At 48.5% G+C, this 14,839-nt stretch overlaps 1 protein-coding gene across 1 annotated transcript; it reads right to left on the bottom strand.

The window, feature by feature from the left end:
- Positions 1 to 865: 865 nt before the first annotated feature.
- Positions 866 to 14,700, bottom strand: HDAC8 (histone deacetylase 8; the record flags this gene model as incomplete). The annotated part of the gene is made up of 8 exons (XM_009874387.1): positions 14,654 to 14,700; positions 13,154 to 13,284; positions 10,369 to 10,510; positions 7,552 to 7,664; positions 6,441 to 6,518; positions 5,909 to 6,017; positions 2,558 to 2,730; positions 866 to 960 (listed from the first exon to the last, which is right to left on the bottom strand). Coding segments are annotated over exons 1-8 (888 nt in total), but the record flags the coding sequence as incomplete, so codon positions are not given.
- Positions 14,701 to 14,839: the final 139 nt, after the last annotated feature.

Here is a 14,839-nt window from a genome sequence, read left to right as displayed (position 1 = left end):
TTCCAACCCCTGAACATTCTGTGATTCTGTGATTCCTGACCTGCTTTCCAGTTGGTGCTGTAAAACCCATATACACTTCACTACAAACTCACTATCCTAGCTTAGTTTAAAACCATTGCTCCTTGTCTTGCAGATAGTCCCTCCCCATCCTACAGAGCACTCCTGGCACAACAAACAAGGAAAACCTAAGCAAGCCACCTTCAGCAGTTAACTCCTTACAGAGGGATCCACCCTTTTCACTTTCCTCAATTAACAAAGGATCAAGTCTTGTTTAAAACCTGTTTCTGCAGGTCCATAATACTGATGTGCGGCTTGAGATCTGCTATGAACCCATAACTATTCCCCTCAAATTCAGTCTCGACTGCGTTCCTCCAGCAGCTGTCCAGCGCTGCTGAAGTTTAAAAGCACCAGCACTGGAAGTGAGACGGCTCATATACAATAGTGAACAGCACCTGGCACCACAGCCCACTGCCAGCCTGCAGGTCAGAAAAGCTGCAAAGGTGCACCTGGTACTTTCTGTAAGTCTGTGAAAGCAGGGCTAAAATCTGAAGCCTTGAGAACAGCCTGCCTCTTTCGTGGCAGAAGTACAAGCACATCCTAAGGAGCTCTTTTAGCAAGTGACTCCTCCTCCCAATCCTCTCTGCAATCATCCAAGACTGCAGTTTATTGGCATCTGAGATCCCTTGCAAAAAGATGCAGACAGCCTCAGGTTGTGGGGACAAGCACCTACTATACTGTTAGGACAGTGTGTTGCTGTGACAGGAGTGTCTCAACAAAACAGTACTGAGCAGCAAGGATGCCGTTTGGATTAGGTAGAACGACTCGGCTTTCGCGCAAGGAGAAGGGAGGTTTGTCAAAGCTTTACCTCATGATCAGGGATCTCAGAGGACAGCGTTCTCCCAAGGATGACCCCTGTCAAGTATGTCCAGCAGCGAGCTGTGTTGGCAAGGTTGTAGCCTCCTGTCTCCAGAAAGAATTGTGATTTTGGAGGGGGAAGAGTGGAGAAACAGGAGAGAGAGACTTAGTGGAAGGAACAAATCGTGGAGGCAACACGTGCAGTTTACATGAATCAGCTTATTTCGTTCACTCAAGCTGTGCACAAAACCTGTATTTTGCACCTGCTGGCTACACGAAGCCAGGTCCGAATGACGCTGTACGCAAGGGCAGACTTCCCAGACTGAACCCGTTACAGTCAGAGCGGCACAGGCCAGGCTCCTTCAGCCACCGTCTCAGACCCAGCACGAGACCCCAGCCCCATGTGCTGGGTGCAAGGGCAGCAGTAGAGACGGGGTATTCCTGGTTTTTTAATGCCAGCCTTTCATTCGTAAAGCAAAATACACATGCCCAGCCATTCACTGGTGAGCTCTTCAGCACTGTCATGTTTGGTTTGAGAGGACAAGTTCGAGGCTCATTAGTACAACTTGCAACTGTTCCACAAGTAAATGAGGTTTCACAGTCAGAACGGTAACGGTCATCTCAGAGGACTTTGAAACCTCATCTGCTTGTGAGCAACAAGAGCACCGTGTGCTGGAGAGAGCTCTCCAGCTCTGTGCCTGGAGCTGTAGCAGTAGCTCTAGCTGTTGTCCTTTTTGAGATAGGGGTGATCAGGTATAGCATGTTAAGGCTAAAATTTGAGGTGCCTAATATGCTTTGTTTTGAAAAGGTTATGAGTGTTCGACCCTGTTGTGGTGTGTCTGTGGATATGCTGTGGGTGGCATGCCCCAGGCAAAAAGAAACCAAAGTACTTGCGTCAAAAAATGAAGCACAACTATTTGCGTCTCATAAAAATACCACAGGAGTGTCCCACCACGGCAGCTTGTGGAAGCATTTATGGTGGAAATCAGAAGAGGAGTCAACATTTACAAAAAAACCCTCAAAACTGAAAAATATGGTTGCCCTCTCCCTTCAGAGTGTTTTTCTCTCTTACTATTTTAGTCAATTTTGCTGGAAAAACCTAAACTTTCAAGTCTCTGGCAGAACTGCTTTCAGCTAAGGTTTCTTGTTGTTTTGAAATGCTCTGTTGCACCTGTCCTGCGCTTTCCCCACTGGACAAGCAGCTAGGTATGCAGCATGGCACAGCTAAGCCAATCTTAGCTTTTGCTCGGTATCAGAGCCCTGTTGTACTGTGCAGGCAGCCAGTTCTTTTTGTAAGTCCCTGCCTGAATCCAAAATCAGTCATTGACAGATGCCTGAGGTAGGTTTGGGAACACAGTGCTCATTTCTCAAGAGAAGCACCGAGGGGCCCATCAGCAGAGATGAGAATCAGGGGTGCCATTGAGAAGTCAGGGTCAGTTCATTAGAGTTAACAGCCTCTGCTCTTCTCTGGAGGAGCCAAGCGACCTTTAACTCAAGATCTTGGCAGGCAGAATTGAGACTTGCACCTCCCAGTATCAAGAATTTCAGGTCTGTGTGGAAACAGTACTGTACCACGGAGTGCCCTCCTGATGCTGCCCAGCTAAACTCCAGGCAGTGTCAAGCCCAAGGACACAAACTCCAGGAAAGGTTGCAGGAGAACAAACTCATTTCACTCTGAACAGCCAGACACACCTGCACTCACCTCCTCCCAGGATGAGAGTTGCTAGCTGCCACTGCAGGACGTACTTTAGGCACTTGCCCACTCCCTCAGGTGTCATGTTGAAAGAGCACATGGGATCTCCAGCAATGGTGTCTGCCCCCAGCTGCAGCACGACCGCATCTGGGCTGAACGCGGCATACACCTCCTTCAGCACGCTGTGGAGAGAAGTGGCGGAGGTTACTGCAAACACAGCTCGGGGATGCTGGTGGTATGACCCTGGTCTCTCAGATGCACCAATGCCTCCTCAGGTTTCTGCACTCTCTGCTTCCACCACCCTCATACCAGTTACACTCCCTCTGCTCCCAGTTAGCCTTCTGCCTCCACTACTCTCCCGCAGTAAGCTTAGGTCTCAAAGTGCTCATCGCAAGGCTGATGCGAGGAAAAGCATCACTGAGAACACAGGGAAGAGGGAACTAGTCCTGATTAGTTTAGTGGCACCATCAAGCCTCACGTTTACATCAGCTGCCCTGAGTGGAAGGGCTGCAAGCCAAATCCAGGGGCTTTTTCTCCCCTGTAAAACTCACAGGGAAGAGCAGGGTCTGGCAAAACAACCAGCCTAAACTGTAAGACACCTCTCATCAGGACAGCATGAACAAAGGAAGGCTCTGTCTAGGTTCTCTCTCCCATATGGCTTCGAGGCAGAAATATACTTCCCCTGGCTCTAGCAGAGGCTGAGGTGCTGCAGGGCCAATGTCCTGAAGACAGTGTATTAGAAGTATTCTCTCTTGCAGAAGGCAATTGGGCATGTCAGACACTTGGCTGATGCAAAGAAAATAATCCTTTTCTCAGCACTGTGCTTCAAAGCCCAAAATACAGGGTAAATAATGGAGAAAAACATATTCCTTTCACAATGGTGTTTTTATTTTGCTAAAGTAGAAACAGATGTGATCCCTGGAATAAATGCTTTTGCCTTGGTTAAGAGCACTTAACCATGGCCAGTTTTTATTCAATATGCAATTAGAAAACACTGCAGTGACAAATGAGAGCTGCTTCCCTGTGGCAAAGTTTACATTTACCAGGACTCACCTCAAGAAACTTGGCCAGTCACTGTACCCAGACAAGGAACCCCACTGATCTTGATACAGTCTGCCAAGGCAGATGCCTGCAGGGCTGAGGTCATGAGGTCTACAAGCACCACAAGTTCCCTACTGAAATACAGGCACTGCTGGGAAATAACCAGTGAGGAGAAAAACTGGGGAGAAAACTCAGTGCCCTGCCCATGTCCCCACTCTGAGAACAAACATGTGAGCTGGGGGGAAAACAGGATTTCCATTCAGTATGCATATTTTACCCTGAGTATGGCAGCACAGCCTGAACATGCTGAGAACTTCACCCCAGCCCTCCAGGTACCCGGCAGGGCGAGGTAGCTGACAGCTAGAAGTCATCACCTTTTGTGTCACCCCCAGAGAGGTCAGAAGAACAGCTAGAACAGTCAGCAGCTGACAGGCAGGACAGAAGAGAACAGACTTATGCAACTGCTCAAGCGAAACCAGAACGGCGGTCAAAATTTCACAACCCCAGTGAGATTGCCACTGGAAGAGAACCAGTGACACACAACGTTCCCTCCCATTAGCGTCAGGAGACGGCCATCAGCACAGAAAGGAGCTCCCCAAATTGGAGGGCCTTCCTTTATCTGCATACACAGGCGAGACTGTGACTTACACTTCCAGCCTCCAAAAAGCTGCATCCAAATCCCACCAAGCAATCAAGTTACACCTGCTGTCACCTTAGCAGCAACACATTGGCCTGTCTGCCTCTCCTTCTGCCCCCAATACAGGCAGACAAGACCCAGAGCTGCTCAGGGCCCTGCTGCAATCAAAGCCCACAAATACTCCCCATGCCAGCTTCCCTCCTCGCTGCTGCGGGTCTGCCACCCTGCTGCTGACTGCCCCACTCTGTATACGTCCCAGCAAGACCCTTGATAGGCCAAGGTGACAGCTGCACTAGCAAACACCACGAGCCCTGTCCATAAGCTAAAGAAAGCAGCCGGACTGATTTTGTCAACTGGAAAGCAGGATGGAGCTGGGGGTTGTGCCCAGACACAGCACACAAGTACTGCCTGCAAGCACAGGCACTCAGAAAGCTCCATGATCCACCGGGTTAAACTGAGCCTTTTCCCCAGGTTAAAACTTCAGACCTTTCAAAAGCTGGGGTCTAGAATTTCAAGCTCAAGTTTCAAAATTTCATCCCAAACCATAAAAAACTCAGAACATGACATTTCTGCAGTTTGTGAGACTGTGGACTTATTTTAAACTTTTAAAGTCTGGAAGAACACTTAGGATTTGTGCTCTGCTGCCTAACGAAAAGCAACCAATGAAGTCTAGATGGTGGGCTAAGTCTCCCACATTCACTGCCTACACCACACTGCATACAACCCTTACAGCAATAGGTTAATATTTAAACTCCAGGTAAAGCTACTCACATCTTTTCAGAACCCACTGAATTCATTAATTTGGGCAGTTTAGGAAGGTGATCATGCAAATGAGCTATTCTGGATGCTTGCAATTAGCCAGACTTTCTCTTCTGATGGAGAGACTTTCTGAGCTAGTAGGCTCCCAGAGCATCCTTTAGTGTGAACATACCTTGCACGTTCCACTTCCAGAAACAACAGGCAATTATCCATGTGCCAAACCACCTTTAAAGCAGGATAAGAGTTTATCTACTTGAACACAGGCACTGTAATTTACAGAGGCAAGTTCAAAACACACATATTCTAAGATGCCAGGAGCAAACTTTCTCCCCGTTTATTTGTATCACTGTGCTGCAGTAGATCAGCCTCCACAGAGACTGGGGAGGCAGCTGTCCCCAGCACTGAGGGAGGTGAGGCTGTTTTGTATAGCGTCTCCCTGGCTTTTCTGCCCCAGAGTGCCTGATCTGGCAGCGCCTTGGCAAAGAGCAGAGGGCTGCTAATGAGCAGGTCTCCTCTCACCATCAGAGGACACGAGAGAAGAATATAGGAGTAGCCCAGCCCCATGCATATGTCCCACAGCTGCTAAGAGTTCAGAGCATTTACTTGAAGAAAGAGCATCTAGCCCTAAGACCACAACTAAAAAGTACTTGCCTCTTCTCAGTCTCTCCTCAAACCCACAACGCTGACCTGTGGCAGAGACCCTCCAGCCACCCATAAATGCCTCTATATTTAGTTTGTCTAAGGATTTGGACAAGACCTCTGACGCCTCTTAAGATTCACATTTGTAATCAAAAACTGTAACAGGGGAAGGGGCAGGACTTAAGGAAGGACTGTAATTAAAAGTAGTAAATAAACAAAACCTGTGCAGTCTCTGTCCTCTAAAATCCCACCCCAGTAAACTTTATCAGAGCAAGACGGCTTACGTTTCACAGATCTGGTAATATTTCTCATCCTGAATGCCATCTTGAATAGGTACATTCACGCTATAATAGCGACCTTTCCCCAGGCCAACATCTGTCACATCACCCGTGCCTGAAAACCAGAAACATCCCATGGTTAATTATGAGAGAAAGGGGATCAGCAGCAAAAGAAATCTGTGGGATGTCTCTGATGACAGCAGAAAGCCAGGACCTCTGGCATGCTAATGGAGAAGGCCACTTACCACCACCAGTAATGGAGAGGCTGGATGGACCTGGTTCTTACCCTCTGCCCAATTTGGTCATGCAGCTTTCAAGGGCTGCAGGTGGCTACCCAGCATTGGCTCTGTCCAGGGCTCAGCCAAAACCACAGAAGGGAAAATGCCAAACATGTAGATCTCCTCCATTTTTCCTTCTGGGTAAACAGGAGAGGCAGGGAGACACCTCTGCTGGATAGAAGGGATGGGACTTGCCTTTGCTGGGGCCTCGTCAATGATGAGTGAACCAAATTAGCACAAACATCACAAGTTCAACTTGCCTGGGAAAAATCCTGGCGAAAATTTGTGCAGAGAAACAGTCATGACTTTTGAGGTGAAACTAAAGGCATCTTCAACTCCTATCAGAAAAGGAAAGAGAAAAAAGTTTTCACAAATCATTCATATAAACGATGGAGTCTGAACACAGATGAGACACTCAATAAACACGTGGAAGCAAGCAGAGCAAGAACAGAATGAACAAAGCAGAAAACCAGATGTGACTTAATAAATCCATCCTTAATCAAGAGACCCATATTCAACTGCAGCAGAGGTCGTAACTGAAATGAATTTGGTAGTTCCCATGATAATCAGTACTGAATGTCTCAAAATCTCAGGCCAGTGCCCACATTAGCAGCACTCGCCTGCACTGCTTGGCTTGGGGAGGGAGCTGAGAAGAGATGCTTTGGGAGGAGCTTGGCTCTGGTTGGAACCAGAGATACTATGCTCTCTCACTTTTTCTTAGGACCGCTGCGGTTCAATATGCATTTTCTCTTTCTTAAAGACACATTAAAGTAGTGGGTGTAGGGAGAGAAAAAGAAGTATCAGGAAACTTAACAGAAACCAAACATGGGGGGAAAACAGAACAAAATGAAACACACCATAAAATCTAGGAGAGCAGGAAATTTTAAATGGTGTTCAAATAATGTCCCTGAGGGACAGCAGTTTCAGCAAGGCCAGCTCTGGCTTTAGTTTATGGCACCAAGCCTTCTTTTAAAAGCACCATTTACTAATAACTACTTGCCTCCTGCACTGGTGGCACTGAACAATTAAACACTGTCAGTAGCTGTTCTGCCAGGATGGGAGACAAGGGACTGGGGGAAGTCCTTGCTGGACAGCCACTGGCAGAGAGGATTCACCTGAATGGGAACAAGCTGCTTGTTCCTTTAGGTACAGGACTGCTGCCCTGACCCTCAAGAGGTCTGATGAGCAGCGTAGGACAAATCCATAAAGCAGGACAAGGCAGAAATGGATTGAGGAAACTTGACTGCACTGAAAGGAGGCAAAGCCTGTTGCAGCAGGTAAAGCCCTACTGTCCCGACAGACCTTGACTCCTCTCATTTTTCTCCCTGAGTCTCAGCAGCTGTGCTGTTTGCAGCCTGCACTGGGCCTTACCATCTCCATGATGCAAATCCAAATCGATATAAAGTATACGGTCAAATTTCTGCCGCAGCCGCAAAATCCCCAAGACAGCGTCATTCAGGTAACAGAAACCAGAAGCTTCATCTCTGTGAAAACAATGCCCATGAGGTTGAACATCGCCCACATAATCGCCACTGATCTTCGCATTTTCACTTTTACTTTGCAAGTCTCCACCTCACAGGGGCTCAGAGGAGAATGAAGAGCCTGGCCAAGACCCAGCAGTGACCAAAGGATGGGTCCGGAGCAGCAAAAGGCATGGCTTGGAAGCACAGAGAACGTGACTGCTTGTGCCAGTTGATTCTCAACCCTGGGCTGGCTAGCATCTGTTAAAGCATCAGCTGGCTCTGCTGCAGAAAGGCCCTAACCCACGGGGAGCTTGGCAGGGTACCTCTGACCATTCCACTGTTGCACAAATAGCACGTTAGCTTTCTGCACCTCGGATATTTTAAAGTTGAGAGCCACTCAACTCAAAACCACCTTCCAATGTCCCTCCCCTCCCTCTACGGCAAGAGGACAGGCCACTGGACAGTCCCACTCGGCCATTTTCCCGCGAGTGCTGTACAGGCACAGTCAGGCAGCCATGCTATCCCCGCTGCCCAGGTCACAGCCCCCAGGAAGGTCCTAGTAGTGAAAGGCAAGTCCAAGGAACAAGAAAGTTTCTTGATCCCTACTCCAGACTCACTTCAAAGTCAAGTCCCCATCACTGCTTGGCATTACCCCACATACACTCTTAGGTCAGCCCTGGATAGCTGAATTAAACCAAAGCTTTATACTTTGCAATGGGAGTGTCCAGGAGCTCTTCCCCAGGCTCAAACAACTTCAGGAACCAAGATGTGGTTCTTGGAAATGCTTCTTGACTTACAGCCACAGGACTCAGTTCATTTACCCAGTACTCACTCGCCTGCTCAGCAAACAGCTGGAAACTAGGACCAAGCATCGGGTGGCAGACCCGCACTTGCTCTAACTTCCTACAAATGTCATGGGACACAGATGCTTCCCAGTGACTCTGTTCATTTACAGTGATGCTGAGAACTGGGATGTTGGCAGGTATCCTAGGAATATTCCTTAACTGATTATACATCATACTCCTCCTTCACAGCCCACAAGGAAGCAAAGTGAACTATGCCCTATCTCAGGCACTCTCTCCGTGCTCTAACACATGACCTCTTTCAAACCCAAGGCCAAGCAGAGCAGGACAATAACTCAGGCAGAGGCTGACCAGTGTCAGAGCTGCAGCTCAGGGTCGGCACTTGGGATCTTCCTTCATCACAGATCCACATGGCACAGGTCAGACTGTCACTGCTTGAAGGAAGGGCAGGGATGGATCAAAAAAAGGCATCGACTTAGCATCCTGCCTGCTGCCTCAAAGGCGTACCAGCGAACTGTGAGCTGCAAAAGCCCCAGGTGACAGTGGTTACTATTTCTTCCTTTACGACCTTATAAAGTAACTAAGCCACTAGACAGCAGGTCTTTTTTGACAAAAAGGACATGTATTTTGCCAGGACACAGGTCCTACCACCAGGCACCTGCAGTTGGGTGTCAGTCTGTCTGGACCTTCACACTGGACCAGAACCTACCACAGCTGCTGCCCACCATGCAGCATCCTACACCACCTCAGTGGGGTGACTGGGAAGGCTCCTTTGGGACCAGTAAGTATTAAATGGCGTTTCTAAACAGACTGTTTGCTTCCCAGTACAGTGCTCATGCCAGAACACAGCTCAGTGGCAGCAACACTGCTAAGATTTCTTCTGTTAAAGGCATTTTATAAATCATGCTATCAAGATAAAGGAGAACAGAAGGGTTTTTTTAAAGCCATTCCTTCTGCAAAGCACAGGAGGGCTCAGCTCAGTCAAGCTAAACTCTCTCTCAGCAAGTCATAGCTGAACTCATATTCAAAGTGCTAATCAGGAAAAGGGTCCCGATGAGACAATGTCATCATGTTTGCACACCGTCACGTCTCCAGAGTTTCTCTGACAGGTTGGAAAACTCGCTGGAACAAGAAGAGAAACCTGAGCAGTCACATACAAGTTATTCGCATTAGACACATAATTTCTGGGGCTCCCCAGGGATACAGAATGACATTAGCGGTTAGCTGGGGACAAGGAAGGGTGCTGTCTTGTCTGCATCTGCAAATAGGCCTCATGTTCTGAGAGACAGGGGACAGAAAATAAAATATACATCAATGGAAAACAGGGAAGCCATGGAAACAAATTATTTTCCACTACAGAATCACAGGATTCAGGGTCAAAACTTTTATTTCTTCTGTTGTTCTGGAAGATCATTACTGACACTATAGCTCAGAGCAAACAGCCACCCACAAAGCACGAGGAAAACCAGAGGTCAGTCCTGCACTGTTTCAAACCCCTTATTAAGAAACCAAAAAGGTGACACAAAAAAATTTGGACAACATGTTGCCACGTTCTCATTCTCTTCGGTTGAGAGCGACACCAATCGTTTGCCTCTCCACAGCCCTTCTCTGTGGACTCTGCAAAATCAACTCTCACTTAAACTCCTAGGGAGAGCCAAGTACCAATGGATGGCAGGACACCTCTGGATACACCTGCCCCAGACCTGCACTGCAGTCACGGACAGCACCAGGACTGGAGAGTGACCAGCCTACTCTCAGGCCTCTGCCCGTCATTCTGCTTCTTTCCTATGCACCTCCTACCATCCCTCATCCCTCTCACACCTTGCTCTCTCTTCACTGCACCCTCAGAGTTTGCAGGGAAGCTGGGAGGCAGGGTTCAGAGATCACGTGAAAAAACAAGAGAGAAGAGATTGTTTTCTTACTTCTTTGCATGATGCCACCCTCCAGGCCAGTTAATTGCTACCTTGCACTTGCCGTCCAGCAGGCACTGGGCTGCCGTGATGGTGGCTCCTCCCACAGCTGCTGCATAGTCAAAGATCCCTTCAGTAGCTGGACAGTCATAACCTGTGGGTTAGAATTGTGTGTCAGACACAACTGGCCTTTTCTTCTGGGGGAAGCGCATTCTCTTTGTTTTGAGCTATCTCTCTGTTACCACTGCTCTAACTTTCTGTTCCAGGTACAATGAAAAACCAGAAAACTCTTACAACAGGTATCAAATTTTGATTCACATGGCAGATTTAGGGGGCCTAAGTAGGAAAAAAACATTCTGGGCTTGCACAGCATGGTTTTCATAGCTGGGGGTGGGGCTGCAGGGTTGGCTTCCATGAGAAGACAACAGGAGCTTCCCATGTCAGACAGAGACAAGACCAAAGTGCTGCTGGTCGAGGCTGAGCACATCAGCAATGCTGGTAGCACCTCTGACAACATATTGAAGAAAGGTAAATAACGCTGCAAAGCAGCTGGACGAGAGAAGTGAGGATACGTGAGAGAAACTGCCCTGCAGACAGCAAAGTCAGTGAAGAAAGAGGAGGAGGAGGTGCTCCAGGCACCAGAGCAGGTATTCCACTGCAGCCTGTGGCGAAGATCATGGTGAGGCAGGCTGTGCCCCTGCAGCCTACAGAAGTCCACGGTGGAGCAGCTATTCATCTGCAGCCTGCAGAGGACTGTCCAGGACAAAGACCCCCAGGCCAGAGCAGGCAGATGCGTGAAGGAGGCTGTCAGCCCATGGGAAGCCCACGCTGAAATAGGCTCCTGGCAGGACCTGTGGACTTGTGGACAGATGAGCCCATGCTGGAGGTTTGCGAGCAGGACTTCTGACCCTTCAGGGGACCCACGCTGGAACAGTCTGTTCCTGAAGGACTGCACCTCGTGGAAGGCACCCATGCTGGAGCAGTTCGTGAAGAACTGCAGCCTGTGAAGGACTCCCACTGGAGAAGTTTGTGGAAGACTGTCTCCTGTGGGAACAACTCCACGCTGGAACAAGGAAAGATTTTTTGGCTGAGACAACATGTTATGAACCAACCAGAACCCTCATTCCCCATTCCCTTGAGCTGCTCGGGGAAGAAGGAGGTAGAAGAGCTGGGAATGAAGTTGATTCTGGGAAGAAGGGTGGGTGACGGGGAAAGTGAATTTAGTGGGGTTTTTTTCAATTCTCACTATCCTACTCTGTTATTAATTGGCAACAAAGTGAATTAATTTCATGGAATCAGAGTGGGTTTGGATGGAAGAGACCTTTAAAGGTTACCTAGTCCAACTGCCATGAGCAGGGACATCTTTAACTAGACCAGGCTGCTCAGAGCCCCGTCCAACCTGGCCTTGAAGGTTTCCACCTCTGTCCCATTGCAACAGGTCTCGCTAAAAAGATTGTTCCAATCTTTCTTACAGGCCTCCTTTAAGTATTGAAAGGCTGCAAAAAGGTGTCCCCAGAGTCTTCTCTTTTCCAAGATGAACAACTCCAAGTCCCTCAGTCGTTCTTCACAGGAGAGGTGCTCCACACCTCTCTGATAATTTTTGAGGCCTTCCTCTGGACTCACTCCAACAGCATAGCTCCAGAACTAATCTCCCTAAGTTCATTTTGCCTGTGACGGTAATTGGTGAGTGATCTCCTTGTCCTTATCTTTACCCATGATTTTTTTCATCATATTTTCTCCCCTACTTGGGGGTGGGGGGCAGGGGGAGAGAGCACGCTTCTTGGAGGGCATCTGTTGGCCCGCCAAGGTTAACCCACCACAAAAGTCAACAATCAAAATGCTTCCTTGCATCAGGTAATTCACAGATGGGTCTTGAACAAGCTTCTGATCTGCGTGCCTGGTTAGCCCGACCTACTGATCACTCACACCAATCTTATCAAAACACTCCCAGTTCTCTGGCTACCCTAGCAGGAAAGCCCTGACAAGATCACTGATGTAACTCCCTGCTAAAAACAGACATCCACAAAGGAGACAGGCCTTGTATGCCACAGGTCTAAGCTAAAATATGACCTTCACCTATTCCAACAACCACCTCCCCAGAGCTGTTCCCCTAAAACGGATGACCCCAGGGCTGTTCCTCTGTCTGCAGACAGATCAGCTTCAGAAATGTAAGGGCAGATCTACTGGAGACTCAGGAGGTCGGTGCAGAATCTTCACCACTGCCTCAGCGCTAGGTCACTCCTCCTATTCCTGAGACTAAGACCCACAGTCCTGCCCAAGACCCTCAAAACAGCACTGGCTCCCAGCACGCCAGGGACAGGCGGAGCTACAGGGAGCAGCAGCGTGAGGTGACAGTACCCTCTGCTGGCAACAGTGACAACGTCTGCTCGGCAGACGACCACACACCCAAAGAGTGTTTCCCTCCACAAACTACCCAGCAGCCCACCTCAACTCACCCCTCCGTCTAACCTCAACTCTAGCAAAAAGCATCCCGGACCTAACAGGACAAGAGATGACTGTTTCAAACTGGAAGCGTTAGATTAGATACTAGGATGAAATTATTTTCTGTGAGGGTGGTGAGACGCTGGAACAGGGTGCCCAGAAAAGTTGTGGAAACTCCCTCCCTGGAAGTGTTCAAGACCAGGTCAGACGGGGCTTTGAGCAACCTGGTCTAGTGGAAGGTGTCCCAGCCCCATGGCAGGGGGGTTGGAACTACATGAGCTTGAAGGCCTCTTCCCACCCAAACCATTCTGTGATTCTATGGTACTAATCTCTCACTGAAGACACATGTCCTTACCCAGTCCATACTCCACAGACTCCGGATGGTCATCATCTCCCTCCTCACTGACCTTCTGCAGATGCTGCAGGTAGGCATCCGTGTGGAAACTTGCCATCTCTTCCATGGAGGCCACTTTTGGCTTGACTACCCTGGGCAGAGAGGAAGAAGGGAGCACATCACAGCAAGAGGCTCTGGGGTTCCGCTGGAGCATCCAACTTTAACCTCCTCAGACTAGGAGCTTTCTTTTGGCAGTTATCATTGAAAAAGCAAAGAACATGCCCTCCTATTCTCATGCCAGACTGCCACTTTGTGTGAGAAAGCCACTTAGCTGAGCTGGAACAGGCCTTTTCCCCAGTTTGGCACTGTCTGCTGTGCCCACAACATGGAACACCAGCAGGTGCCGCGTGTATAAACCTTCCCACTTTGCTTCAAGTTTTTTCCCTTTCCTGCATATTCTCCCAGTTTGAGCAATCCCCAGCAGATCCAACACTCTGGTTACACACAGAGGAAATAATAAAGTGAAACTGCGCAGGCCCAGCCCAGTCCTATAGCAGGACACTAGCCTGACAGACCAAGAGCTGAGCAGCACCTCTCACATGCTCTGAAATCCATCTACACTCAGAGAACATCTCTGGCCTCAGCAACTCACACATCAACTTTCCCAGCTTTGAGCACTTAGCAATCTGCCTAGATAAACCTTGCAATATGTTAAATCCCTCTCCAAACCTCACACTCTGGCGCCACACACACGCAATGTAGCACAGCTCCACTGCTACTGTAATAAGGCAAGAAGCTCCCAGCTCCAGGCTAGCCCTGGTGCTGGGCACTTCTTACAGCAGGGTCAACACCTCTTTAGGTCTGCCTCTGTAATGGCATCGGTAGCCATTTCCCAAGCACACTCTATCAAAATTACAAGAAAAAAAATATTTTTAAAACAAAGTCCCAATAGGACTTTCTGGTCCTGCTGATTTTGCATATGATTTCGTCAAGATTTCATGAGACGCTACATAAGAGAGGCTGAGCTGAGCCTTTTTTTTTTAGTTCCCTTCATATCCCTCATTGTCAAAAGCCTAATGGGGCAGGAGGGTTCTCACTCTTCCATCTCACACCTCATCTCCTCTACTCTCCTGAGCACCAAGACCTCATAAAAAGTCTCACAAATCAATCATAACACAGCAAAACAACGTGGCCTCTCTCACCAGCAGCACTGGCCAGTGGATTTGGAGGAACACCAGCAAAGATGGTTTCTACACCATCACTTCTGGTCAGAGCCACAAGAGCAATGGGTGATGGCATACTCTACAGATAAAGCACAAGGCAATTACACCTGCAGCAATTAACACAATCGTGTCCATTTAATAAAACAAGCAGATTTTCCTTAGATCCTAGAAATACACAGTGTGGGCTCCTTATAATCATGCTGTCCAGAGGGACGGTATAAGAACTGCAGCTATTCAGTATCTTCCAAACCTCAGCATTGAACAAAACAGTCTCTTTGCAGAAAATGGGAGCACTCACTTCATTTGGTCAAGTAAGGAATATGCTTCAATCAGCGAATGTACCATACTGGCCTAAAAAAAAAAGAGGAAGTCCATGAAAACAGCTCTGGTGTGGCAGACAGAGGCACAGCACCTGGGGGCTAAGTGACCTGCAGCAAAGGTGTGACTGTGACATCTCCCACCGGCACAGCTGAGCTGGTACCAG

This window comes from Apaloderma vittatum, unplaced genomic scaffold (genome assembly GCF_000703405.1).
Source record: "Apaloderma vittatum isolate BGI_N311 unplaced genomic scaffold, ASM70340v1 scaffold20568, whole genome shotgun sequence".
NCBI lineage: Eukaryota > Metazoa > Chordata > Aves > Trogoniformes > Trogonidae > Apaloderma > Apaloderma vittatum.
Note: the sequence above shows the minus strand (reverse complement) of the source record. Positions and strands in the feature narration are given on the sequence as shown.